Source organism: Denticeps clupeoides, chromosome 16, assembly GCF_900700375.1.
Source record: "Denticeps clupeoides chromosome 16, fDenClu1.1, whole genome shotgun sequence".
Taxonomy (NCBI): Eukaryota; Metazoa; Chordata; class Actinopteri; order Clupeiformes; family Denticipitidae; genus Denticeps; species Denticeps clupeoides.
The window spans coordinates 200,251-228,247 of NC_041722.1; the positions used below are offsets into that span (position 1 = coordinate 200,251).

The 27,997-nt window shown below is 42.0% G+C and overlaps 1 protein-coding gene across 6 annotated transcripts; it reads left to right on the forward strand.

Annotated features, from left to right (window-relative positions):
• Positions 1-6: 6 nt before the first annotated feature.
• On the forward strand, positions 7-27,994 carry LOC114766298 (zinc finger protein 609-like). Of its 6 annotated transcripts, none has more exons than XM_028956990.1 (9): positions 7-361; positions 9,327-10,161; positions 17,053-17,278; positions 19,980-20,067; positions 21,676-23,908; positions 23,998-24,331; positions 25,760-26,110; positions 26,395-26,473; positions 26,684-27,994. In XM_028956990.1, the coding sequence occupies exons 2-8, from the start codon at positions 9,445-9,447 to the stop codon at positions 26,466-26,468; spliced, it is 4,023 nt and encodes a 1,340-aa protein (XP_028812823.1). In that variant the 5' UTR covers positions 7-361; positions 9,327-9,444; the 3' UTR covers positions 26,469-26,473; positions 26,684-27,994. The 6 variants fall into 6 exon arrangements, with proteins under 6 accessions (XP_028812823.1, XP_028812820.1, XP_028812825.1 ...); XM_028956987.1 differs by having other exon boundaries at positions 26,395-26,464; XM_028956992.1 differs by having other exon boundaries at positions 24,022-24,331.
• Positions 27,995-27,997: the final 3 nt, after the last annotated feature.

The following is a 27,997-nucleotide window of genomic DNA, read 5'->3' on the forward strand; positions in this document are numbered from 1 at the left end:
CGCTGTACGTCTGGACGCACGCACGCACGCACGCACGCCAGCTAGCATTCGGGACGTATCCGGGGAAATAACATGGATGTGATTGTCGCTCGGCGCTGGATTTTCCGCTGGAAAACAGGCGTGTTGGGCGGTGGATGTGTGGCGGACGGGCATGTCGGAGCGGGGTGGTGAGGTGTGATGACGGCTGCCGTCCAGTGAGTCTCTCCGCCGGCCTTCCCTTCCCTTTCTCTCCTACTGGATGTCTGGGCAGCGCTGTGGACTGTGTTGGTTGGACCAGCGCTTTATGGTTCGTGTTCTGCTCGACTTTGAATCTATGGAATATAAATAATCGCAAATGGCTGTATCGGGGTAAGCATGTCGGGTAAGTAAGAACCACAAATCTATATATATATATGTGTGTGTGTATTTGTGGGAATCTGCTAGTCTTGCTTTGCTGGCCTGCCAGCTCCACAGAATGCTCTTTGTCTAAGGCACCCAAAAGTTGATGACAATGTTCTGCTCGTATTTCTCTGGAGAGGCGCTTCAGATGGTTTTTACAAAGCCGCCGTGGGTGTTTGTCCGCTCGGAACACGGCCACGCCGAGAGCTAGCTGGCCACGGGGCTAGATCCCCGGCTGGCTGACTCGTGGCGTGTCACGGCGTGTCGAGGAAACGACCTGGCGGTCGCCAGAGTCGCGGGAAAATATGTCACCTGGTCACAGACAGGGTTTATACAGGCTAAGTTTACCCTGGGAGTTCAGGACTAGAACAGGCTCCGTCTTCAGCTGGCCGCGGGGCTAAGCACGGGAGCTGAGGAAGCATGGCGCGGTAGAACACTCCGGCGCCTTCTACAATGATTACAGTAGTTATAAACCTGCTTTATGGCCGAGTTGTTGTTAGCGATTGCTTGACTGCACTTTGCGCCATTATACAACAGCGTCGAGTCGAGTCGTTTGATTGGATAAGAAGGATTCACTTCAGATATCACTCCGCCGTACAGGTGCGCCGAATGCGCGCTGAAAATAGGCCCTGTTCGAATAGTACAGTACGGCCAGTTATTGCTGTCATTCAATTACATTCGTAGGAAAAAAAGAGATGAGCACGTTGCAATGCTCCATACCATAATCTTAATTGTATGCTTTGTCCATTTTAAAAGATTTTATTTTGTGACATGACAGTTGTCGTGTCAATGAGCATTTTTGTGATTTTTATAAAATCACATAACTATATATATAAGACTAATATTATGTCATGGGAATGAATTCTGAATGCATGAAAAATGTTTCGCTACCATGCACATTTTGGTGTTTTAAATGAGTAAATGAGGATTTTATTATATAGTTTGGCAAATATATTTGTATTTACAACATAACGTGTGGGGGTGGGGCCTTGTGTTCTTACTGAACTGTTGCAAAATGAATGACAGCAACACAATTCTAACTGGTTTAACTGAACCACCCTCATGAAGTTCTAGTAGATAATAGCATTATTCTTAGTGTGTAATAATAATACAGAAGAGGTTTTTAGCTGGGAACTACAAACAGCTGTAAGGTTGAATTGCTTTGTTAACTGTGCAAAAAACAGACCCAGAAGGAAGTGCTGTATAAAACTTCCAAGAAGCTCCCAAAATCTCTTCTGAGCAGACGAGCTGTTCACCACCCCATGATCTGACTTCACGTTGTCTGATCAGTTACTGATTAACAGTGTATATGTACTGGTACAATGATCATAATACTAGACTCATTTTTCACTACGCGCCACACATTTACAGCAGTAACCATTTTACCCACCATGGCTGCCGTGATTCTGTGAACACGCGACTGGGACGTGTCTGTGAAGATGCTCAGTCATCCAGGTGAAATTGTCCGAGAGTTGCGTCATGGCAACTGGACTTCTTTCTTTTAGACATCATTGGCTTGTCTCTGGAGAAATTTACTAGCAAATTGCAGGGTGCATAGAAACACAGCACACGGTGAAATGTGTCCTCTGCTTTTAACCCATCACCCTGAGGGAGCAGTGGGCAGCCATGACAGGAGCACCTCAGTGGCATCTTGGTGGATCGGGATTGGAACAGACAACATTCTGATTATGGGGCCGCTTCCTTAACCGCTAGGCCACCGCTGCCCAGAAAGTGTACAGTGTAACAATAACAGACTGCAGGGTGGTAGTAGCCTAGTGGGTAACACACTCGCCTATGAACCAGAAGACCCGGGTTCAAATCCCACTTACTACCATCGTGTCCCTGAGCAAGACACTTAACCCTAAGTTGCTCCAGGGGGGGGGACTGTCCCTGTAACTACTGATATAGTTGCGTTTGATAAATGCCGTAAATGTAAACAGTGGACATTCAGATGGTTGGGGTGTGACGTGTGGTGGCATGTCCTGGTTCAGCATCCTTATGGACCTTTCATGGCCATGATGCTTGAGATGATGTTTGGATGTATTTTGTCCTTAATATCTTTGGATCCTGTCAGGTATCGCTTGGTGCAGAACATAATTGATCATATCATAATGACGTTTCTTGGTGATTATCTGGCAGCGGTATAAAACTCTCGTTAAGATGTAGTGCCAGTAGTGATCTACAGAATACAGTGGCGCTCCGGATCGGAGTTCCATGCGGCGCGGCACCCGTCGTGCGGGTTTTTCGTGAGACCTGTAGAATCCAAGCAGGCGAGTGTTCAGAGATGTCCAGAGATCTACAACATAATCATCTTACCAGGAGTTTACTTTTCGAGCTGAGTCCCGCGGCGAGTGCAGGGCATTCAGTCTGAAAGCGACTTTAAAATTTCCTCCAAAGCGCAGAAAAGCATTCTGTGTTCAGTCCGGGTTCACCGGACGCCACGGATGTCTGAACCGGGCATTTTAATGTAGTTTGTGGCGTCAGAGGAGCTCGGACTGAACACAGACAGTTTTTCTGCTCATTGTGTACAGTTCTCAATCTGTACAGTTTAAATAGTCCCATCAGGGTCATGTGAACTGAGTTTAATTCAGTTTAATTTAATATTTAAATATTTTTAATTCTGTACAGAATACTGTTTTGAACTAAGATGTCACAATAATGCCAGGGTTGGATTAAAAAAAAAAAAAAAAAAAAAGCACTTTACACTCAGTATTCTTTCAGTGTACTCTGTTCACTCTTTCTATTTAAATAAAGGTTTTGACCATTTTTAACCTGAATTGAAAAAAAGAATATAATTCTGTTTTGAAAAGTTATCGAGGCATTGAGAATTGTATTCGAATCAAATCGTGAGACCAGTGAAGGTTCATACCTCTATTGAGCACTACCATCTTGAGACCATTCATGTGGGCTCACTCACAATTTAGCATAAGAACATAGCCATGAATAAAGAATGGTACCAAACATCCTCCAACAGCAACTTCTCCCAACCATCCAAGAAAGGTTTCCTGAAAAGCAATATTTTTTCCATCATGATGGAAGATCGTGCCGTAAGGCCAAAGTGAGAACGAAGTGACTCGGGTAGCAAAATGATGAAATATTGAGTCTATGACCAGGAAACTCCCCAGAACTTAATCCAGTTGAGAATTTGTGGTCAATCCTCAAAAACCCACACATTTTGACAAACTCCATGTACTGATTATGAAGGAATGGGTTGCCATCAGTCAGTTATTTCAAAAAGCATTATTTGTGCTGAGGCCTGCCACAAGCACTTGCTCAAGCACGTTGAGCGCCACCCACTGTTTTTTGAGAGTCAATGCAGACCTCATGGTGAGATGAGCGCATTCCATTTCATCTGAAAGTGGCTTGACATGAAGAGGACTATCTGAACTTTGTGTACTCTGCTGCATGCCCCCTGAGACAGGAGGGCATCAACTGCCCAGGCGCCACCCATTCGGTTGCATTTGCCATTCTTCCGGTCTCATTCTTCCCACCTCAATTAAATGATATTTAATTATAATTTAAAATGTGTAATTATTCACAAAGGCTCATTTATGTTTTTGACAAAATTAATGTCAAAAAGGACAGAAAAACTCTTTGGTGACTAACATGAATGTCATTTATTTAACATCAGAAACCGCTAAATTTAAAAAGGTAAAAATGCAAATTATCCTCCATGTTTGTCAGTAGGACCATTTCTTTCCAGTATAATGATGTGGTTTAGTGGTAAACAAGTAAATGTCTGATTCACTCATAATGAAGTGTTAGTGTAATTATTTCACCATTACTAGATTTTTCTCTGGCATGAGACGCAAGTATACAGTGCTCTGCATAAATGAGTAAACTGTACTGATTAAGTACAAATTTAATCAGTAGCTCAATGAATTTCCAGAAATTTCACAAGGCTGGGTTTTATTGAACACAATATTCTTTGGTTTCGTCTTCCATGCTTCCTCTTTCATCCTACCCCACACATGCTGAATGATGTTCATGTCTGGTGACTAAGCTGGCCAATCCTGGAGCATCTTGATCTTCTTTGCCATGAGGATCTTTGATGTGGAGATGGAAGTATGTGATGGAGCACCATCCTGCTGCAGAATTTGGCCTCTTTTTATGGTTGGGAATATAAAAGGTAGCTAAGAATTCTTGATATTTCAGACTATTGATGTTGCCTTTCACCCTGCAGATCTCTCGCACACCCCCATACTGGATGTAACCCCAGACCATGATTTTTCCACCACCAAACTTCACTTTTTTCTGGGTGAATCTCGGCCATTTCGAGACAGAATTCGACAAACTGTTCTAGTTGACACAGGAAAATGGGCGAGCTTTGGATTTTCGAGCCAACAAACGGTCCTCTCAAGCAGTTGTCTTGCGAAGTCTGCCTGACCTGGACTTGTCAAAACATCTCCAGTCTCTTAAATTCTTGTATTTTTTTTATCCTCTGTACTTGACGCTGAGACACATTGAAGGTGTCTGCCACATCAACAGTGGATCTGGTCTTCAGCCTCTTGTAATCAACACTTTAGTCTCAGGGTGAATGTTAGGCATGTTTGCAGAGGTCTAGTTGCAGTTGATGTGAAGGTCTAGTGGGGTTCTGGGGTTCTTTTTATACACACCTGACACCTTCTTGATCCATTATTAGTGACAGGTGAAGCTCATATGACAAGACGACAACACTTATGTCTTTGCAAAAATTGACTCAATTGGCTTTGAATATTTCAATATTTGAATATTAAAATACTTTTTGACAGTTTTGTTTTGCACTGAAACATTATTACAAAAGCTGTTGGGAATAAAATTAGCCATTTTTTGTAAAAGAAATCTTGACTAGAAATATATTTCAGTGGCATTTGAGGTCAATTTGTACACAAGCGACAAGACAGGGAATGTATAACTTAGAAATCAGTTTTACTAAAATAGTTTGAAGCAAAAATGAATACACCCCGCAACAAAAACTACTACATGTAGTATTTTGTATGACCATCGTAATTTTCAAGTCTGGAATGAACATGTTGGCGACATATTGCAACATCTGTCTTTTTCCATTTTTCAAGAATAACCTCTTTTAGAACCTGGATGCCTGAGGGAGAGTGACACTCCTGTCAAGATGTTAACGTCCATGGACAGCCTGGATGTCTATGTAAGATGGTTGCACTTCCATCTTTCTTAGATTTCTTGATCACTTTTGCTACAGTAACTTGTTTATGTAAAGCTTTGCTGATCTTATCAAATTCACTGTCATACACTGTATGATATGCAGTGAAATGCTTGTGCGACTGCTATTGACCTCAATATTACAAATATTTAGCAAATATTCAAGTATTCTTGTAGCCCTGACCTTTTTTGTGTAAAATGATTTCCTTTCTCAGATCTCTTTATGTGGAGTCACTGCTGACAGCATGAAATGGGAATGGCTCTGATTGTGAAGTAATGCCCTTTTCTAGTCACCTGTCTGCTGGACACTTCTTAAATGAATCATTAGACTCATCTGTGGTTGAATGCTTGTTAATTTGAATTTTGTCGTCTTAAGTGTGGCTTTTCTCCTAAGACTATAATAAGGGTGTACTCATTTTTGCAACATGCGAATGAATTTTTTGGGTGTGCAAATGAACAAATCTTGTTTGCAATCAATGGCACTCATTTGTGGGAGTATTTTGTAGTATGGTATCTCATAGAAAATGATGATTCTGAAAGGAAACTTTTCTGATACATGTAGTGGGGTGTACTCATTTATGCTGAGCACTGTAAATATGACTTATCATAGCCTAATTATCAGCTCTCTACAGCTCTCTATCCTGCTGTGATAGCTGGTTTTATCACTGGTTTGAAGTTTATGACTACTTTATCTCTTGGCCATCTGATTGAAATGAATGTTGAAGCCTTTCTTTTGCTCAAGATTTCTTTTAAAGCTTATTTCTTTGTGTGTGTTTTTTAAGTGTGTGTACTGCAGTTGTTTCATTTTCAAGTGAATGAAGACGACAAAACAAAGGCGCTCTGCTAATTGTGCTCAGCGAAATTGTCCAGAGGAGGCTCAAAAGCGCATTTAACACAAGTAATTTAATCAAGCACCTAAAATACAAAGAGTTTGTGCACGCTTCTAAACACAACCCACGCTGCAGGAGAGAAAATGTCCAGAGACAATCCACGTGCTGTGAAAATAACACAGGAAATTATCGAGTGAGCCCAGATAGGATATCACTGTAGCGTGGTAGTAGCCTAGTGGGTAAGACACTCGCCTATGAACCAGAAGACCCAGGTTCAAATCCCACTTACTGCCATTGTGTCCCTGAGCAAGACACTTAACCCTAAGTTGCTCCAGGGGGGGACTGTCCCTGTAACTACTGATTGTAAGTCACTCTGGATAAGGGCGTCTGATAAATGCCGTAAATGTAAAATGTAAATATCTGGACCAGCAGCGTTAGCCCCGTGTTGCTAATTAGCATAAACCTCCAGTGGATAAATGATCATTTATTCTGTAATATGTTGCATACAACATCCTTTTTTTTTTTTGTTAATGTACTGAAATGCAAGTACTCGTACTCGTTTTCCAAAAAAGTGGTATCGGTGCATCCCTACTAAAGAAGGTTGTGGAACACGTTGCTCTAAGCGCCATCCATTGTTATGTTGACTTCAGCCTCAACTACAACAGTGCACTCGTGTTGAATTCCAAAAATTTAGCAGAATTTCAGGCTGCCTGGCCCAGTACTTGTTTTGGAGAACATCTGGTTTAAAAGCTGTGGTGTATCAGTGTGTGTCTAGTAGCATACATCATCGATTACGTTTTCTGGCAGCAGAATAAAAATTAAAAGTCCATTCAGCACGGAACATCATTTATTATATCATAATGACGTTGCTTGATGATTTTTCTGACAGTGGTATAATTCTGACAGGGGGGGCCTGATCTGAGTACTGAGCATGATGCTTGATACTCACTGGCCTTGTGTGTGCACCGTGGCCAAAGTCGAAATTTGTTGAATTTTGTCCGCTGCGCACCGTGATGTATTTTTGTATAACTAATAGAATAGAAAAGTGGGCGAGTGTTTGGTCTGCCCCTGCGAAACACACAAACAAAATGGAGGAAATGCTGATCTTAACAGTCTCGGAGTGTGTAGAGATCTACAACACGACTATTTTTTGCGCTGAGCCCTGCTGGTGGTTAGGATTCGGCGTGCTCACTACTTCAGCCCGGGTCTGATTCCCTCTCAGGGAAGGGTTGTAAGAATTTTTGGCCAGTGGTGACCTGCAGGGTAAGGAAACGGACCTATAATCAGAGTGTTGCTGGTTTGTGAGTGTTGCCAAACCTCTTGGTGAGCACAGTGCATGCCGTGTTTGGACTGAAAGCGGCTTTAGATTTGCTCAAATGAGCAGAAGAACTGGTTGCATCCAGTCTGCACTTACCTGACATCTGAACCAGGCGTTTCGCTGCTCTTCGTGGCGTCAGGGGAGCGCGGACGCTGATGTTTTTTTTCCTGATTATTGTAGATTATTGTAAAAGTGTCCACACGTGAACGAGACTATTATTTGGAAACATCATGTGAAGTAATGTGGAAAATGTATGGGGTGCATTGTCATGCATCGATAATTGTGGCATTGATTATTGCCTTTGAATCATTAGACAACTGAAGGTTCACGCTGCTACAGTACAGTGCACATTGTGCATTTGGGAGAAGTGCAAAATGGCTGAAAACAGAACAGCAATAGTCATTTTTTTATGTTAATTAACTGTTTATTATCTCTGGTGTCTATCAGTCTGTCAAAATCTGAAAAAAGTTGATTAAATATCGTTCAATATGAAATGTTCAATATGAAAGGTATTTTATTTTGCCCTATCACACGACCCAGTTAATGGTATAATATCTTCTTCAGTATACTGACCTAAGCTGCTAACTCAGTTATGACAGGCCTAATAACAACTATAACCTAATAGTCTGTTTTCAACCATACGGTGAACTGTTTAACTGCAGGTGGAGAATCAAGGAAAATTTAGTTTCATAGCTAAGCACTGCAAATCCGCTGTTAGTGCATTGTGTTTTTAATCCAAATGAGTAAAGAAAGCCTACTAACTTGGAAGAGAATTTTCTGCTACTCAGAAATGAGGTTGGTTGTTCCCTCAGGGTCTAAAAGTTAAACTGGGCGATTCAGTTTTTGACAAGGCAGGTTCATCTGCACACTGTGAAAAGTAGGCTACATTCAGATTGTACACTTTATCTTTTATTAAATCAGCCACTTGAGAGCATTTGCCTGAGCCAGGATATGGATTGATGTGGAAACGAGCCTTGAGCCTCTCACCTTATTGATTTCTCTTCCATGTTGTCCTTTGAGATGGCATTACTTGAGTTCAACTGCTGAGCACAGTGCGGGATGTGGGAATGGGGCATTAATAATTCCTTGCATGGGGGGTGGGGGGTTTAGTCCCGGTGACTTGTTAGTCCTTGCTTTCGACAGTGGTCTTGCACCCACCCATCTAGGGCCCTAATTCAACATTCTAAGGCATGTCTTTAAACCTCAATGTCCCTTCTCAACAAGGTACTGCTGGCATGAGTTTTCCATTAGAATTAAATCGGTTGAGGTTGTTTAAATTCTATGTGCATACGGTATTTTTCCATCTAAACCTTAACTACCAGTAACATTATTGTTAAGTCAATACTAAGAGACAATGGATTCCTTCAAAAGAACTGTAATATGCTCAGTTCTAGTGAAGTTCTCTTGCTGTAGCGTTTTGAATCAGGCAATAAGTTCATTCATCATGGTGTTCAAGCATGGTGTTCATGCAGTAGAACAGTTTTATGTTTGTGGGGTGTGAGGGGGTTTTTCCCCTCCCGTTTTCTAGATTATAATATTCAATAACCAATGCAGTTTATTCATGTGACCAGTTTATTACAGGTTAGTGTTTGAATCGCTGTGCTCGTTTTTTTCCTTTTGTTAAAGTCTCTTTCTGCCTTTCTTAGGCCAAGATGCGGTTAACAAGAGGAAAATTGATATCAGGACCTTGATGTTACTTTAACCACATCCAGCAGTCTGAGGAGTTGGACCTTATTGAGACTCTTCTGGGCTGGTGGCTCTAAAATGTCCCTAAGTGGTGGCACTGCAGGCGGCAAAGGTGTGGACTCAAATGCGGTGGACACTTACGACAGCGGTGATGAGTGGGATATCGGTGTGGGAAATCTGATCATTGATCTTGACGCTGACTTAGAGAAGGACAAACTCGAGATGTCTGGCTCCAAGGAGGCTGGTGGCATGACGGCACCCCCTAGTGCTGTGGCAGCGTTGCCGGATAACATCAAATTTGTCAGTCCAGTCACAACCCCTCAAGCAAAAGAGAACAAGTCAAAATCAAAGCGCAGCAAGGTCTTGAAGGACAATAGTAAGGCTCAAGCTGGAGATGGAACCAAGAAAGAACCCCAGGGTCGGGCTCAAGGGGAAACTGCAAACTCCACACCCAGCAAAAGCACTGAGAAGGGGGCCAAGGTCACCCGCAGCATGCCCAACAACAAAAAGGACAAAGAGAGTGTTGGCAGAAGCAAGAAAGACAAAAATGAAGTTCCAGGAATATCGGTAAGCATCGCCATCGAGAAAGATGGGGTGCAAACTCAAGCACTTGGATGTGGACTTAATGCCGCCTTTGAGAGTACCCCGAATGCAACAGACTCAACTGAGGCAGAGGAACATGGGATTAATGCACTGGAGACTGTATCCATCGTCCCTCTGTTGACAGTTAAAAGTGAATCGGAGGATTTGGACAGTGGTGAATGCCGAGTGCTGAAGAAGGTGAAAAGTGAGAAGGTACGTTGACTGGTCGATCACTGCCTGATCTCTTATTTAGTCTCCTTTTACTTCAAAATGATGCAGAACAAGTCATTTTTAAATTTCAAGTTGCCAGTAAGATGGTTTTTTCTCGTATTTATAAATGACCTATTATAGGACTGGATCTTGCTCTACCTGTCTCTAAGGTGCTATTTCAAAATAATCAGTGTCATATCTGGTTGTATTTTTAATTTTTTCTTCCCTTGTGTTGACACATGTGACATTGTTTCGAATTAGACTTTGATAGAAAAGCTAATTCAATAGGACTTTGTCCCCGTCCACACAGAAACCTGATGTAAATTTCTAAAAAACCTGAAATTGTTGTCTGTTTTAACCCCCCTCCACACCTGTAAGTGGCACTGTCACTCCCCACTCTCACAGTTTCGGTGTCTGTAGCTTTAAACCCTAATGAGGAGGAGAGCGGTGGGACGAGGACTCGATGGTCATGACATAGTCCTTTACTACATCACAACAAGCCACGATACATCCAGTATATTCTATATATCGGCCACCCCTACTACGCTATAAAAACGTGTTGATCGATTCTCTGGAAAATTAAACTTAAATGATAGAAATATTTCTGTAATTTTTGCATTTTAACTTATATTTAAGATGGGTACTTAGATAATGCGGAACATCATTTAATTTCAATTTATTTATGAACCTGGTAACATGGTTACCTCTTACAGTGTCATTTAAATGAAATTCATAGCAAATTATTATCATATCCCAGACATTTTAAGTTCAGTTTATATATGTTATATTGAATAGTGCATCAGGCTTAATTAAAATACAGTGCACCACATTTAAACTCTTAGCACTGGTTATCATATGTTAAACCAGTGACATTGTTGTCCCGTGCATCACGCTGTCTTGGTCATTTTAGTTGCATATATTGGTTTTGCATAAACATTATTTTAATGAAGTGTTGCACAGTTTTGACACCCATCATATATTAAAATATTTGATGCAATTCTTTTGTCTGGGTACTGAAGTACGTGTCACACTTGTTCATAGTTCTGACTTCTAGTTATGGGGATAAAGTAACTTGGCATCATGTAGAGAATCGTCTACAATCAACTACCATATCTGCATCTGAGCTGCTATCATACGCTGAAAATGCCCATTACTGAACAGTCTTGTGGAATTGCTTTGCACTATTGGCCTTCTGTGTTACTGCAGAACCTCTTCTAAGCAGGAATGTTGTCTTGCCAGGGACTGCCAGTGTGCTATATCCTGGTGCCGAAAGCCACCACTAAAGGGCCTATCGCGGAGTCATTTCCAATCGATCGTGAAGTGAGTCATGAGCATTCATGTGCATCCATATTTCAGCACACAACTAATCTTACAGACAAGCAAAAAGATCTAAAACGTATCGGTTTCATTTTTGTTTTTTCTTCCTCATATTCAAAGTCCATATGTCTAATACGCAATTCGAAGCTTTACTGAAAAAGGAGTCATTTCTAACAGATGCACTAAAGTCAGTTAGCAGCACAGCAGCCAATACGATAGTCAAACAAGACATTTTGAAATACTGTACAGTTGTTAAAGAAGCAGGGCTGCAGGTGCACTGTCTACGGGCTTTAAAATAAAACTGCCATCTCTCCACTTTTTATGCATTGACTGATCTGATGAATGTGGCCCAGCTGTGTGTGGACATATGAGTGCCAATGAAGATCTCCTGACCATTAGACTATTTTCCACACTTTCATGGAATTGCTTACTGAGAGCCAGTTGATCCCCAGTAAGATAATTACTTGCTGCCTAACATGAAAGATTTCTTAAAACTTTCCAACATGAATATGAACATCGGCCAGTATAAAGAGAAAGGAAGAGAAAGAGAAAAATAAAGAAATACAGGCGGAATGCAGGAGATGCTACAGGTGTGTTCTGACAATAAACGGGTGCTGGTTTACCGGAACAGAAGTTAAGACGGGCGGAGGAACCCCAACCATCAGGTTCCTCACACTATTATATGCTCTTGACTGATCATATTCAAATATTTAACTATCATGATTATGTTAATTCATCCATACAAAGGAGTTTGGAAGTCAATGTTTAGTACTGCTCTATAAGGTAAACACGGCCAGGTTAAAAACTTGTAAATAAAAAAAAAACACTTAATAATTCATAATTTTTGTAAATGATGAATTATTAATAAAAAAGTAATCAGTTGTAATTAGTTACATCACTTTTATATTGTAATTGAAATAATTTCATTTTAAATAAGGTTGGGTAATGGATTTCATTTCAAAAGTAATCTTCCCAAACTGACAGGGTATGCTTAAATGGTCACTTAATAGATTCCGTGTTTCTTCCCGCTTAAATATCTTCATCTTGAGAGAATGCAGCTCTGCAGTGTTGTCAGGATTCAGCAGTGTTTAAGGATTAAACACACCTAGGGAGAAACATTGATGCAAATGGAATATACAACAGGGGGAAATTATATGCGTGGTTCTGCAGGTGGTGACCACAGAACACTTCCCAGTTCCTGTGCTTTCTGGCTGATGTTTTGTTCACTTTTGAATGCTAGTGGTGCTTTAACTCTATTGGTAGCATGAGATGGAGTCTACAACCCACACAAGAGGCTCAGGTAGTGCAGCTCATCCAGGAAGGCACACAAGAAGGTTTGCTGTGTCAGTCAGCCTAGTGTCCAGACCATGGAGGCACTACCAGAAGACAGGCCAGTACATCAGGAGATGTGGAGGAGGCAACCCAGCAACAGGACCACTACAATGTGCCACAAATGTGCATGTTCCTGCTCAAATGGTCAGAAACAGACTCCATGAGGGTGGTATGAGGGCCTGATGTCTACAGGTGAGGGTGGTGCTTACAGCCAAACACCATGCAGCACGTTTGGCATTTGCCAGAGAACACAAACATTGGCAAATTCACCACAGGCACCCTGTGCTCTTCACGGATGAAAGCAGGTTCACACTGAGCACATGTGACAGACAGCATGACCATTTTGGCAGTGGGTCAGTAATGATGAGGTGGGCATTTCTTTGGAGAGCTGCACAGCCCTCCATGTGCTTGCCAGAAGTAGCCTGACTGCCATTAGGTACCGAGATGAGATCCTCAGACCCCTTGTGAGACCATACGCTGGTGCGGTTGACCCTGGGTTCCCCCTAATGCAAGATGATGCTAGACCTCATCTGGCTGGAGTGTGGCTGGAGTGAGGCATTGATGCTATCTATGGACTGGCCCGCCCGTTCTCCACACCTGAATCCAATTGGGCACATCTGGGACATCATGTCTCGCTCCATCTGCCAATGGCACGTTGCACCACAGACTGCCCAGGAGTTGGTGGATGCCTCAGTGCAGGTCTGAGAGGAGATCCCTCAGGAGACCATCTGCCACATCATCAGGACCAAGCCCAGGCGTTATAGGGCGGTCAACCAGGCAGATGGAGGCCACACACACGACTGAGCCTCATTTCGACTTGTTTTAAGGACATTACATCAAAGTTGGATCAGCCTGTATTTTTTCCACTTTAATTTTAAGTGGGACTCCAAATCCAGACCTCCATGGTTTGATAAATTTGATTTCCATTGATAATTTTTGTGTGATCTATTTATTTAATTTTTTTTCCCCCCATGAAACATTGAAACTATTCATAGAAGTATTTAATAAAAATATTTCATTCATTTAGGTCTAGGATGGCTTATTTTGTGTTTCCTTTTTACTTGAACTCTGGTGCATTTCGTACTTTTTACTCCACTACTTCTTCAAAATGCAAAATCTCAACTTTGACCTGTTAGATCAAAACCATGTCTCTCGTGACTCATCAGAAGGATATGAAGTATAAGTTCTCCATCTAATCTAAGGAAACAGGTAGAGGTATAATTTAATAATGTACAATTTAATTTAATTCAGAACTGTACCCTGTCGTGCTAATGAAATAACTTGGCCATAAAATGAAGATCGTACATTATGGGAATTTTTGAATTATTGATCGGATAGAGGGTAAAATTATAATACAAATCCAATAATAATCATAAAAAATAAAATCTAATATCATGCACAGTTTCATGCAATTGGAATTGAGCTTGTACCCACCTCCACCTTCAGCAAGGTGCATATTGTACATGCTGTATTAACAGGTCAAAAAAGATTTTTACAGTTTTTTTCAAATGTGTGGACAACATATCAAATAAATATTACTTATATTATACGATTCAAGATGTTATATGATAAATTGTGAATAGACTACAAAATGTCCATTAAAGACTGCATCAGTTCTCGTTATTGGCGAGTGCACAGTAACTCACTTGCTTGCGTTCAGTCCTACATTTTACACACATTCAGCTTCCAAAGACTTAGTCTGTGGCAAAAATTTAAAGGCCACAGTCCCTGAGCAAGACACCCTGAGTGTCTCCAAGATGACTGTCCCTTTTACTACTGATTGTAAGGGCAGATTAATTAATGGCATTTCATTCAAACTTTTGTAAAAATTTACCTAAAATGAATAGTTAATCAGTAAATTAAATTTGGACATTAGTGCCACAATAAATCACTGTACTTTTACTTTTGATACTTAAGTACATTTAAAGGCAAATACTTTTGTACTTTTACTCAAGTAGAAATTTAAATGGAGGACTTACATATATTTATACTATGTAAATATATATATTTATAAACCAATTCCACAACTTGTACAATAACACTTACACACATCCTTGCACATTGTTGTTGCTTTTTTCTACTCTGGAGATGGGTTTTGCAGTGGGCATGGTTGAAGTATGGCTAGGAGATGAACAGGTAGGCATTGTGATAGGTGGGATTTGTCTGATTTAATTAAAAGCTTGTGGTTGGCCTAAGAATTACATGGCCTTTGTGTTCTTGTTGTAGCAAATCTTTTCCTGTTTACTGTGGGTGTGGAAAGTAATCCACAAGGACTATTCTGCATCAATGCAGTGCAGAAAATAATCTGTTATATCATATTGACATTGCTTGGTGATTTTACTGGTGGCGGCATAAATAATTACCCTATCTAAATAAATCCAGCCTCTGTTTCACCTCAGCATCCATTTTTGCATCTTTCTTGCTTTAATTTAAACACATCAACTAATGACTGTCAGAGAATCGAGAATCAAATTAATAAGATATCCATCTTTCATTTCACTAGTTTAGCGCAGTCTGTCTCATGGTTGTCTACGTGTTTTAATGTAATGTTAATCTTGCGCTGCCTGAGTCCCGTTTGTCCCCCAGTTTGTCGGTGTCGCACACATGCACTTTATGTAACTTTGTTCAATTGTTCAATATGTTAATATTGCACCAGGTTCCGGAGAAACGTTATTTCATTTCACTATGTACAAACATGTATACATATCTAACGTGTATATATTGAAACTTTTATAATGCTTGTAATTATACTTCAACACACCAAAGAAAGAACTGACAAACTTCTAAAAACACTGACGCAGCAAACTTTGTGAAAACCAGTTTTTGTGTCATTCTCAAAACTTTTATATAAGTCAATATACTGTTGGGCCCAAAAATAAATGAACAGCGACACAATCTTCATGATTTGGGCTCTTCATACCACCACTCTGGATTTGAAATGAAACATCTACAACAGAGTTAAAATGCAAACTTTAAGGTTTAAGAATTTTTTCTTTTTTTTTTGCTTTAAAATCTGCTGTGTTGCTTTTGCAGTATGTTTTGGATCATTGTCAACCTGTACTGTGAAACACCGTCCAATCAACCTTGTTGCATTTGGCTGAATCTGAGTAGAAAGTATATCTATACACTTCAAAATGTATCCGGCTGCTTCTGTCTTTCGTCACATCATCAGTAAACACATGCATGCCCATTCCATCTCTACAGAAGATGTGGTGTGCTTTGGATCATGAGATGTTCCCATTCTTCTCCAAACTTTCTTATTCCCATCATTGTGGTACAGGTTGATCTTAGTCTCATCTGTCCAAGAATGCTTTTCCTGAATTGGGTTCTGGCTGTTCTATTTTTCAGGCTGATTAATGGTTTGCACCTTGTTGTGAATCCTTCGTATTTTTGACAGTGTAACTGATATGATGAGCCCTTTATTTCTGTTGAAATACACAATGTCACTAGTCACAAGTATCAGCGAAAAACTGTACATCAACCTGACTGCACATATACACAAACATTACATAGCCCCGTAATCAGAAGGTTGCCGGTTCAAAACCCGATCCACCAAGGTGCCACTGAGGTGCCACTGAGCAAAGGTGCCACACACTGCTCCCTGGGTGCCTGTCATGGCTTCCCACTGCTCACCAAGGGTAATGGATTAAAACTCGCAACAGGGGAGTGGTGAGTGGGGAGGTGGGGCTAGTCCAGCATAAACAAAATACCCACGGGTCCAAAATGTCCATCGTGTAAGATGCCACATACATTCCAGCAGGACACTCAGGTTGCCCTGCTGGATTCCTCTTCAATCGCGGTGAATCAAATCCATGATTTCCTTACATCAAACAGCAGGGCTCGGAGAGTCTCTCAAAGTATGGGACAATGGATTAGACGAGAGGAGCCAGCAGGAAAGATGTGGAGATATCGGAAGATATAGTGCAAGTTAGGGGGTGTTAAAATTACTCATATAATCGATACACCACAATGTAGATGTGGACAATATTCTATCAATGCAGTGCAGAACATAATCAATTGCATCATAACGACGTTGCTTCGTGATGTTCTGGTGGCGGCATAAATATTCTTGTTAAAAAGTAGTGCCGGTAGTGATGCTGCTCCGGGGCCAGAGTTTCACGCTGCGCGGCACAACACCCGGCGGCCTTCTTCTCGCTCCGTGGACATTAGTTCAACTTTGAACTTGTATCACAATAACAATCACTTCACTTTCACTTTAGTCTTGTTTCTCTCTCTTTCTCTCAGATGGAGTCCCCCATCACCACACCAGCCCCTCCCTGTTTGCCCCTCTTGTCCTCGGTGGAGAGCACGGACATTGCTTCATCATGTGAACAGATCATGGTGCGCACACGCTCAGTGGCCATCAGCACATTGGAGATGGGCATTGCCACTGAGCCTGAATGCTTGGGGCCCTGTGAGCCTGGCACCAGCGTTAACCTGGAGGGCATTGTCTGGCAGGAGACTGACGACGGTGAGCATGGCCGTGGATTTTACAAATTCAACTGAAACCTGTTTTTATTCCCTGTTCTATGATATATGTGTTGACTTGCTCCTACGTGTCCATTATCTTTTAAACCAGGAATTGTCATTTGCACCAACACTAAAACAAATCGGTGCATAAATTCCTGTAGTCAGTGACCCAGCTCCTTGTTGTTGTTTTAACACCAAACCAAGAACCTCACATCCGGTCTGGAGGCTACCTAGTCATTTTTTGTGATCAGGTCCACACTGATTGTGTTAGAGCTGAGACAGGATCTTCCCTGTGGAGAGCTGGTGTTCCCAGCTCCAGCAGTTTATGGATCAGTTTATGATCTAATGATCGATACTATCGGTCCCTGCCTATTTGATTTGCTATCATCAGTACTTCAACAGTGGCGCTGTTCAAAATCAATGAGGGAATCTTGGAAAGAGGAAATTACCAGCTGAATGGCGGCAGAGGAAGAGATGCCACAGGGATGGTGAACTTGTGGCTCTTTGCTTGTTTCTGTGCGGTTCTGTGGGCTCTCAGTATTAAGGCCAGAGAAACCACATGCATGCCTGAAGAGCAATTTTGTAAAAGTTAAAATGTAAACTTGTTGTTCATAGCTCCCTCTCAGTTAGGAGTTATGTGTCTGAGATGTTTCGTGTTTTGTATCATGTTGTGATTCCCACCTATAGGGCAATATATCAAAATCCAACCGAAATCGTGATTCGAACAAATGCGATTATATAAATCGCAAGGATTGCAATTCTTTTTCAACCCGAGACTCTTCTCCATCGGTTAATGTCAGGGTTGCTGTGGGAAGATGCATGTTTAGGTATCTCCAGTTGGCTGGAGACAGACAGACAGTTGGCTGGAGCGTTGGTGACCCGCTGGGGTATTGGGGAGGCAGGCAGAAGAGAGGAAGCTGCAGCGATGCCGCGGTGGGAGAACGGGACCGGCGAATTTCCGTTTGTGTGGGCGTGCCGCAGTAAAACATCGTGGTATATTCATTTCAGATCGAATGTGGCATGTGCTGTGCTCTTTAAGGGACAGCCTAGTGGATAAGGAAACGGATCCCAAATCGCTGAGGTTCCGTCCCCACACATGACACCCTGGGCACCTCACTAAGGTGATGGGTTAGAAGCAGAGGTGCTGTGTGCTGCAGTGTTTCACAATGACAATCACTTCACTTTCACTTTTTTTCTGAGGGTACGAGGAAGACATTCTCCCCTCGAGGTCAGAACAGCATAGTTGCTGAGTATTTTCAAATGGCAGCTTGAGTCCTTCCTCTTTAGGTCTTTATAGCCTGACTTACGCAAAGAAAAACTACAATTGAGATGATTTCAAAAAAAAAAAAAAAGATCTTTCATGGAAGGAACAACAAAGAGTACCCGGCCCGGAGGGTTCCTGAGGTTGTCCTGGAGCCAGGCTTTTGCCCAAGGGGCCCGGCCGGGCCCAGCCCAAAACTGATACATCTGCTCATCCAACTGTGGACCCGCAGAAGGAACATGAAAGGTCCAGTGCAATATGGATCGGGTGGCAGACCGAGGCGGGCGCTTTGGCGGTCCGATCCACAGAAAAGGAACAAGGCTATTGGGACATGGAATGTCACCTCTCTGGTTGGGAAGGAGCTGCAGCTTGTGGAAGAGGTTGAGCGGTACCGGGTAGATATAATTGGACTCACCTTGACACATAGCATTGGCTCTGATTGAGCTTGTGTGGTAAAAGATCGGCCTATTGTACCTATCCTTTCCGTATGATTTACTGCTTGTAAAAAAATATTTCATGATAGGTTAAAGGTTTTCGCATGTTGTAAATGAACGTTTTTTTTTATTTTTTTATTCAATTTTAATTTGATTTGCACATCTCCACCACCATCGTCAGGTGTTGATGACTGAATATATAACATTTATAAATCTCTGGGACTATTTCCATTCGTGGCAGGTGGAAAACCAAATGAATCCAGAGTATTTATTATTGCAGGTGGCTCATTACTTTTTACAGGGTTTTATCCCATGCCACACCCACTAGGTACAACAGTGGTGCCCTCTATAAGCACCGTGCACATTTTACAAGTCATATGTGTAACATCACAGGGACAGCCCAGGTGAGAGTGGATATAGAGATGGCGAAGGTGAAAATTTGTATGAGCACCTAAAACCCTAAAATGTCCCATTTTATATCCAGCAGTTCCTATATACTAGTATATGGAGTAGCTCCTTCTTAAAATATACATCATTGTTTTTTTTTGTTTTTTTTATCTTATTGATTTATTAAGCTGCATTATTGGAAAAAATAACATTTGCAGTTGTGTAAAGATTTACACAACTGCAGTAACCAATGTCTATTCTGATCTCTTATGTCTTTGTCACTGTGTGCAGAGCCAGTAGCCACGTCAGCCATCAATCGATTAAAGGCTCTCTATTCTGTCCTGTTCCAGTGTCACTGTGGCTCTAGTGTCTATCTTGAATCCTTAAATCATTTTACAAATGCAAGACTCCCGCTGTAGCTGAGCCAGGCGTTGGTAATGGAAAATGTAGCTGGTAGGGCCATGTCCTCATGCTTAAACGGAGTGTGTCTGAAGTCTGTGAGGTGAGCACGGATAAACCAATGCCACCAGGGAATGCTTGGGAGACTTTTTTACACATATCCTGACTGTACAGGCAGTATTAAAGGTGCTCAGCATTGTGCTTCCCTCCTTCCACTGTAGGTATGCTGGTGGTGAATGTGACCTGGCGAAACAAGACATATGTTGGCACATTACTGGATTGCACTCGACATGACTGGGCACCACCCCGGTAAGGAACCACTTCTGATGTGTTCAATGAAGTCAGACAACCATTTTCATTGACTAAACCCTTGTTTAGTATAAATAGTAGAAATAATGTTTTACAGATTTCAAATGTGTAAACCTGTTGTCTGTGTGCAAGCTTTGCACACAGAAGTGCCTGAAAAATGGCAAAGTGTGCGAGAAGGAAAAGAATAATAATAATAATCCTTGAAAAAAACAATAGGGTTTTGCCCAAACGAACTCTATTAAATTAAAACAACATATTTACTGTGTATTCAAGTATGAAATATATAAATCTTAAATTATGGTAAATAGTGGTGCTTTTCACAAATGAACATTTGCAGCCACCTTTTGCATGTTTCTCTCTAAAGGAACATCATTTATTTTTTCTAGAGCGCAAAAATCACGTACAGTATGCCTCAAATGGCTTTGACAGGCCCTACGGTTGACACCCCTTTCTGTACTGGAGGAAACCTTGGGATGGAGTGATACAGATACAGCGAGCGTGCAATTGGTGTCAGTGCAGGGTTGGTAATGACAAGTATAGTGGTGGAAAAGCCCAAAGTGCAGTATAGCGCATCTGTCCATCTTTGGAGGCACTGGACTGTACATAGTAGACTTTAGTTCAGTGTCATGGTCTACAATGCATGTCCATAGATATAATGCTAATGCATATTTACATTTACAGTATTGTTGAAAATAATAGCAGTGCAATGTGACTAACCAGAATAATCCAGATTTTTAGTAATTTTTTTAGTTTAGTTGAACAAGTTACCAGTAGGTGCAGTAGATTCTCAGACAACAAACAAGAACCAGCATTCATGATGTGCATGCACTTAAGGCTGTGCAATTGGGCAATTAGTTGAAAGGGGTGCAAATATTACTTTGAAATCACATCTTGAAAATCATATCACTGTTAATTGTGATTCCCAGGTCTTTGGTGGTTGTACATATGGTGGTAGGAGTCTTTTCAAAATATACTCAATTTAAGGTCAGATAGATTCCTTCTGTCAGCTTTTGGTCCAAGTAACAATATTTCAGTCTTTTTTGAGTTTATCATGACGAAGTTGTGGTTCATCCTGTCTTCAATATCTTGTAAACACTTCTCATTTTTATTAATAAACACTATTTAACCATCATAACTACAGGATTATTTTTGATACCTCAGACTTGATGTCAGGGTTGCTGAGGGAAGAAGCACACGCAAACATGCTTGGTTAGCTTTAGATAGTCAGTGAGTGAAAGAGCTTCTCGTTATTTTTGTGAATAAACTAAAAAGTAGGTCTATAGTTATCACATGCAGTTTCTTTTTCATGTCCACTTCCAGCAATAGCAGTAGGGTTCTGCACAATGCTGCAGGCCTTGCAACGCTGCGTTTGTGAAATGTGTCCATTAGTGAAGGGTGAGGCCTCCCAATGGTGTTTTGGTGGCAGAATAACCCAGTTCCAGCATCCAAATAGACAGGTTTCATGTCAGGACATCTAACATATTAAACATATCAGCATGGTTTTGTATACACTATTTAGATGTTACTAAATAATGAATAATAATGAATTGTAATAATGAATCTTAAAGTCACAGTAATTTGTTCAGACTCATCTTGTTACTTTGTCAGATTCTGCGAGTCTCCCACCAGTGACTTGGAGATGAGGAATAGCCGAGGACGGGGTAAGAGAATGAGGCCAAACAATAACACACCGGTGAATGAGAACGGCAACTCCTCTGACAACAAGGTCAACAACAGCAGTAAAACTCGTGGGGGTTCTAACAGCAAAGGCCGTCGTGGAAGCCAGAACTCTTCAGAGCAGTGGACTCCGCCCAATAGCAATACAGAGGATGTCAAGGCCAGCCCTTCCTCTGCAGGTAAACGCAAAACTAAAGCTGCCTCAGACATGGAACCCAATTCAAGCTCAGAAGATAACAAGGGCAACAAGCGCATGCGCACAAATTCCAACAGTGGGGGATCACTTCCCAATCTTCCAATTCCCAGCATCAAGAGTGAATCCCTTCCCACTCCACTAGACATCAACTGTTCCTTACCAGTCCTTATTGACTGCCCACATCCCAATTGCAACAAGAAGTACAAGCACATTAATGGTCTCAAGTACCACCAAGCACGGGCTCACAATGATGAAGACATCAAGTTGGAAATGGATTGTGATAGTGAGTACGGGGAAGAGGCTGGTGGCTGCAGCGAGACCACTGCTTCTCAGAGGGGTTCACTCTCTCCAGCACGCTGTGCAACTCCCAAAGGAAAAGCCTGTGACCCAAGCCAGTCTCCATCCCCTGGGAAGTTTGGCTCAAAACAGGGCGGTAAGAAGAGAAATGGAGATTTAGACACTGAGGCCTATAGCGTGCCAATGGTTGGCTGTGAGGATGGGCTATGCTTAACTGATGAGGCAAGCAATGATGGCTCAGACAGGTCCAAAAAATCCAGCAGTAACATCAAGCCTGATAAGCTACAGCAGAAGAACTCAAGGTCCTCTAGACCACTTTCCCAAGCTGTTCCACTTCAGCAGATTTGTTCTCTTCAAGCAACATCTTTCTCTGGTGCCAACCTCACCAATTCTCCTCAAGGATTGAGTGCCTCCATTCAAGGGATCATCCCCAAGAGCCCACCACTCAAAGCTATCCAGCTTAAGTCCTGTGTCATGGCAGATCCCTCCTTCAACACAGCATCAAGTAGTTCCAAGGATAAAAAGAAGAGAGACAAAAAGAAGAAGGGTGCTGCAAAGGAGCCTGAGAGCCCTAAACCTTTGGGCAAAGGAGGAAGGTCTGATGGGGGGAAAAGTCCATATTCTGAGTCCTCAGACCAGGGTACCAAGAATGACGGGCTGCTTAATGGTTCATCTGAGCCACACCAGAGTCGTCTGGCCAGCATCAAGGCTGAAGCAGACAAGATATACAGCTTCACAGACAACGCCCCCAGTCCATCCATTGGTGTGGCAAGCCGAATTGAGAGCAGTGGGGCTGGCCAACCACATACTGTCCATAATGGAACTGACAACAGCCCAGCTTACTCTGACATCTCTGATGCTGGAGAGGACGGTGAAGGCAAAGTTGATTGTGTGAAACCTAAGGTTGATGACCAGGCACTGAGGGATGGCACCAAGAAGGCTCTCTTCTCAGTCCAGCCACCTAGTAAGAATTCTCCATACTATTCCAGTTACGAGAACTATTATTCCCCCAGCTATACCCACCCAAGTCCAAGTAGTGGCAATGTGAGTAGTTCACTGGTAGATGGATCCACCATAAAGGTAAAGAAAGAGGATGATCAGGAGCACCATAGTGATGACAAGTTGAAGGTAGTGTTTCATGAGAATCATAAAAGTGAGTTGGGTGCTTCTGGCCAACAGCAATCACATCATGTCCAGCAACAACCTTCAGTCATCCAGCAACGCTCCAATATGTATATGCAGCCTCTCTACTACAACCAGTACTACATGCCACCCTTCAGTTACCCAGATCAGGTGTACCACAACCACCTCATGAACACCAACCCCGCTTACAGACAGCAGTATGAAGAGCGGCAGAGGCAGATGTCTGAGCAGCACCAGGGAACTGAGAAGAAGTCCGAAAGGGATGGCCCGACTGAAAAAGAGGAGTGGAAGCAGAAAAGTGGAGGTCCTCCCGCTGACCTTGGCAAGCCTCAGTCCCTAAGCAGCAAGCAAAAGGACTCAGTTGAACATAGCAAGTCTGTCATTACTCCCAAAATTGACTACCCTAAACGTACAGAGGGTCTGAAGGTAAAGCTGAGTGATGGAGGACAACATGGGAAAGAAGACACTAAACCCTGTTTGGAGCCGGGCAAACCTTCCAGTTTGGAGCAGCCCGTTTGGTATAGACAGGTAATCTTTCGTATATTCTGATATGTAAAGTTTTAAACGTATGAAAGCCTGATATTAATAATTGCTTTGTTAAATGCATGTAACTACAGGATCCTTGTGCTTACCTTAACAAGTATCCTGATGGCCTGAAGCAACATTTCGAAGAGGGCCGAGAGCGGAGGAGCAAGGATGAGAGGCCCAGGTCAAAAGAAAGGACAAACCGAGAGGAATGCAAGGAGATGGCTGATCCCCGGTCCTCCGCCGAGGACCAGCGGGGTTCAGGGAAGGAGCCTCGGCCTAATGCACACATGCAGTTCTCTTCCGCCTTGGCACAGCACCAGCCGTACATGCCATACGTGCATGGCTATCCTTATAGTCAGGGTTATGAGCTGAACCACCCGGGATATCGGGCCATGCCCGCTGTCATGATGCAGAACTACCCAGGTATGGTCTTTTCCTCAATTTACTTTCTGATGTTACCCTTTACACAAGGGATGAAGAGCCCTTACATATCTATTTTTAATCATATCTGGAGTTGTTCCGAAAGCAAAGGACAGGCGGTGCTAGGGCTGGAAACTGTATCACGATATCAATGTTTCATATCGGTCGATATCAATAATTATTGATCCCATTTATTACATGTAAACATTTTTATTTTAAACTTAACCTTCCTCTGATCGTAATCCCCTCAGTTAAGACAGAAATGTCAGCAGCCATGGAGCTCTAAAGTCGCAATGAAAACTAACAATTATCTCAGGTGCAAAACAAATGAAATGTTAGAAATGCTTAATAAAGGGCCAATTCAGCCCGTTCTCAGTAGAAACACTGCACGCCTGTGTGGGGAGATGGAAAAGTCAGTCCCTGAAGCTTTGGTACAGCTTTAGCTACAGTGGTGGGCACTGTTCGCCTAGCATTTAAGGAAGCGGCCCTGTAAACAGAAGATAGTGGGTTCGAATCCCGATCTGCCCAGATGCCACTGAGATGCCACAAAGTACTGTCCCCACACACTGCTCCCCGGGCGCCTGTCATGGCTGCCCACTGATGGTTGAAAGCAGAGGACTCATTTTGTTGTGTATCACAATGAAAATCACAGATCTACTTAGCAGATACTTAGATGCTACCGATGGCCACTCTCACCAAACGTGACACAGATGAAAAATAAATTGAAAACAGAACGTTTTATTGAACAAATATCGTTCTTGTTTTATCGGCCAGCCCTAGGCGGTGTTATACAGTATTTTATTATTTATCTTTGTTTCATTAAGATTCTAAATGGAAAATGTACATCTAGCTAGAACATCCTAAATCTTGATTAAAATAAATGGGTTGATTTACGTAATGTTGTCATGATCTAACAGCAATCCAAGCACCATTTAAATCCCTTATTTCATATTGATTTGATTTTAATTAAACCATTGTTTGAATTGTGGGTATTAAGCAGCACAGTACTAAGTAGAAAGGGGCTGGAGTTAAATTAGGTAAATGATTTTACCTACTGTAATTTTCATCAAGCATAAAATGAATGTAATTTAATGTATTAATAACTCATTAGATGTCTAAATTAACAAGACCATAGGCTATAAGGCTACAGGATGTCATGATGTACGTTATTAAAATTGATGTTAATTAACTAGTTATTTTTATATTTTTACATTTCATTTGTAAAAGGCTGAATTTGATGTTTTGGTACAAATTTGTCATTGAAGAATAGTTATTGAGGAACCCGGTTCTTACTTTACTGTAATTTACTGTATTAGTGTAATACAGTACTGTGTTTACTGTAATATTGAAGTGACTATCTCAGGTCCTCTCCCCTGTGCTCTTTAAAACAGTGTGGAGTCTGCATTTATTTTTTGAATGTATTTTATGCAGGTTCCTACCTGCCTGCTGGATACCCGTTCTCTCCATACGGAGGCAAGCTTGGTAGCAGTGAAGAGGTGGAAAGGTCTCGTGCCAGCCCCACAGTCAGTGGCAAGACAGCGTCCGATTCCAAAGCCCTGGACATTCTGCATCAGCATGTTAATCAGTACAAGAGCAAATCACCCACAGTTACAGACAAGCCTCCGCCTCATGAGCGAGAGAGAGGGCCCATCGAACGCGAGCGGGACAGAGAAAGGGACCTGGACAGGCCGCGCTCGTCCCCAGTGCAGCGAGTCATGTCCTCCCATCACCACCTTGGGTATTCACTACTCCCGGGACAGTATGACTTGTCGTACACTGCAGGTCAGTCAAACTCCGCTTTACGCTGGTACCTTGCCAGTCACCTGCTGCTGCTGGGAGTCAAAAGTTGGTAGATTGGCACTGTGACAATGGCAGACTCATCTTAATGATGAAGAAATTCTGTAAAATCATACATAATTAATTATATTGATGAAGGACATCTGTAAAATCATACATAATTCATCACAATGATGAAGAAATTCTGTACAAAAAAGCCACTCAATAACTGAACTGGTATTGAGGGGGGGGGGTTTGAACAGTTTGTGATATGATGTATCCTTTTGCAGGCCTTTCTTCATCGGCCATCATTTCCAGCCAGCAGACCTCTGCCCCTTCACTCTATCCCCCAGCTCGGAGGTGAGGAAGGTACGAGCTCGTCATAGCTGTTTCGTCTTCCCTGCTTGGTATTTCTTTTAAAGTGCAAGCACAGCTACCACTAGTAGTAATAATAGCATCATGTGTGTTACCAGAGACGGCCTACAGTGCCCTCTACAGGAGCGTACCACACATGCAGAGTTTGGCTTTGAGTGACTTGTGTTTTCACTGAACGTCTCGTTTTTCTTTGTTTTCCTCCAGGAAGACTTGAATTCAACACCGCAAATGTGCTAATATCATGTGACTGGATCACATGAGGGCATATATATATGATTTAGACATCAGTTGAATGGTGTTTCTATATATTTGATCTGTTTGTCCTGCCTGGATGAGGGACAGATGATTTCCTAGTGGCAGCAGCACGGACTTCAAGGCACGAGGTTCAAAGCCACCCTGCCTGCCACTCTTCATTTGCCCCGCACTGTTCGTCTTTCAAAGCCATGTGCAGAAAAAACTCCACCTCTTCTGAAGAAGGTTCTTTCTTTTCTGGAAAGACAGAGGGGGGTTTTGTATGCAGTGATTCAAATAATAAATAAAGGTTTAAGAATATGTTAATTAAGATGATCAGATGATGAAAGTCGATGGAAAGTGTACATTCTCCCAAGAGTGTTGTGAAATTGTTCTTGTTTTTTGATTAGTTCATTGGAGGTTGGGTGAGGAATGCTGATATGATTTTAAATAGTGTCTTGTGTCCCAGACACATGTCCACAAACATAAATGTCTGTTTTACTTGGCTGTAGTTTTTATTGTTTTCACTGGAGAGTCATTACATTATTTTTTTTAATAAATGGTATGGATCCACACCAGTTCAAAAGAATGCTTCTGTTGGCTTTGTATGTATATGGTTAGTTTCTGAATGCATGATGGTTGGCACTTAATTTGTTATATTCCTGTTAGTTCTTCTGCAGTGGAGCCATTTTGGTCTTCTGTAGAGAAGAGAAGAGTCGCTGCATCCAGTCTGTCTGAATCCATGCTGTGGTGCTCTGCTAACATCCAGAGCCGCAGTACAGACAGAGATTCCTTTATTTATTCACGTGAAGCACAGGGAACAACCACTCCAATATCTCTTTCGCTTTGTCATGTTACCTCAGCTTGGATCTTCTCAGGCAAACAACACTGTACTATAGAACTGCATCAGACCATGTTTTCTCTCTGATATCTCTATAGAATTTTCAATATAAAACCCCTGCCATCTACGTACAGTAACATGTTCCACCATTCAAATATTTTTCTGCCTGAAAGGTTATTGGCTGTACAGAGAAGTTTGGGGATCGACCTGCTTGTTGAGGAAAGATTTATTCACGTGAGGGTTAGATTTGTACTTGTCTCCCAGATTCAAATATTCATCCTCACTGACTGGTCAGAAACAGTGTCTGATGTTTTCATTGTAATTCTTTCCCCACTCACTTTTCTGATGTAACGTGTACATTTTCACATGTCCTTTTTATACAGTACTGTTACTTGCCTTTGTACATTTGGGCAGAAAAATTAAATCTTTTTATGAGACAATTATAT

Bases quoted from the DNA above. Each gene is read 5' to 3' on its own strand.
- LOC114766298 (XM_028956987.1), top strand. From the start codon at position 9,445: ATGTCCCTAAGTGGTGGCACTGCAGGCGGCAAAGGTGTGGACTCAAAT. The intron at 24,332-25,759 runs GTATGGTCTTTT...TATTTTATGCAG, and splicing joins CATGATGCAGAACTACCCAG to GTTCCTACCTGCCTGCTGGA. The intron at 26,111-26,394 runs GTCAGTCAAACT...ATCCTTTTGCAG, and splicing joins TGACTTGTCGTACACTGCAG to GCCTTTCTTCATCGGCCATC.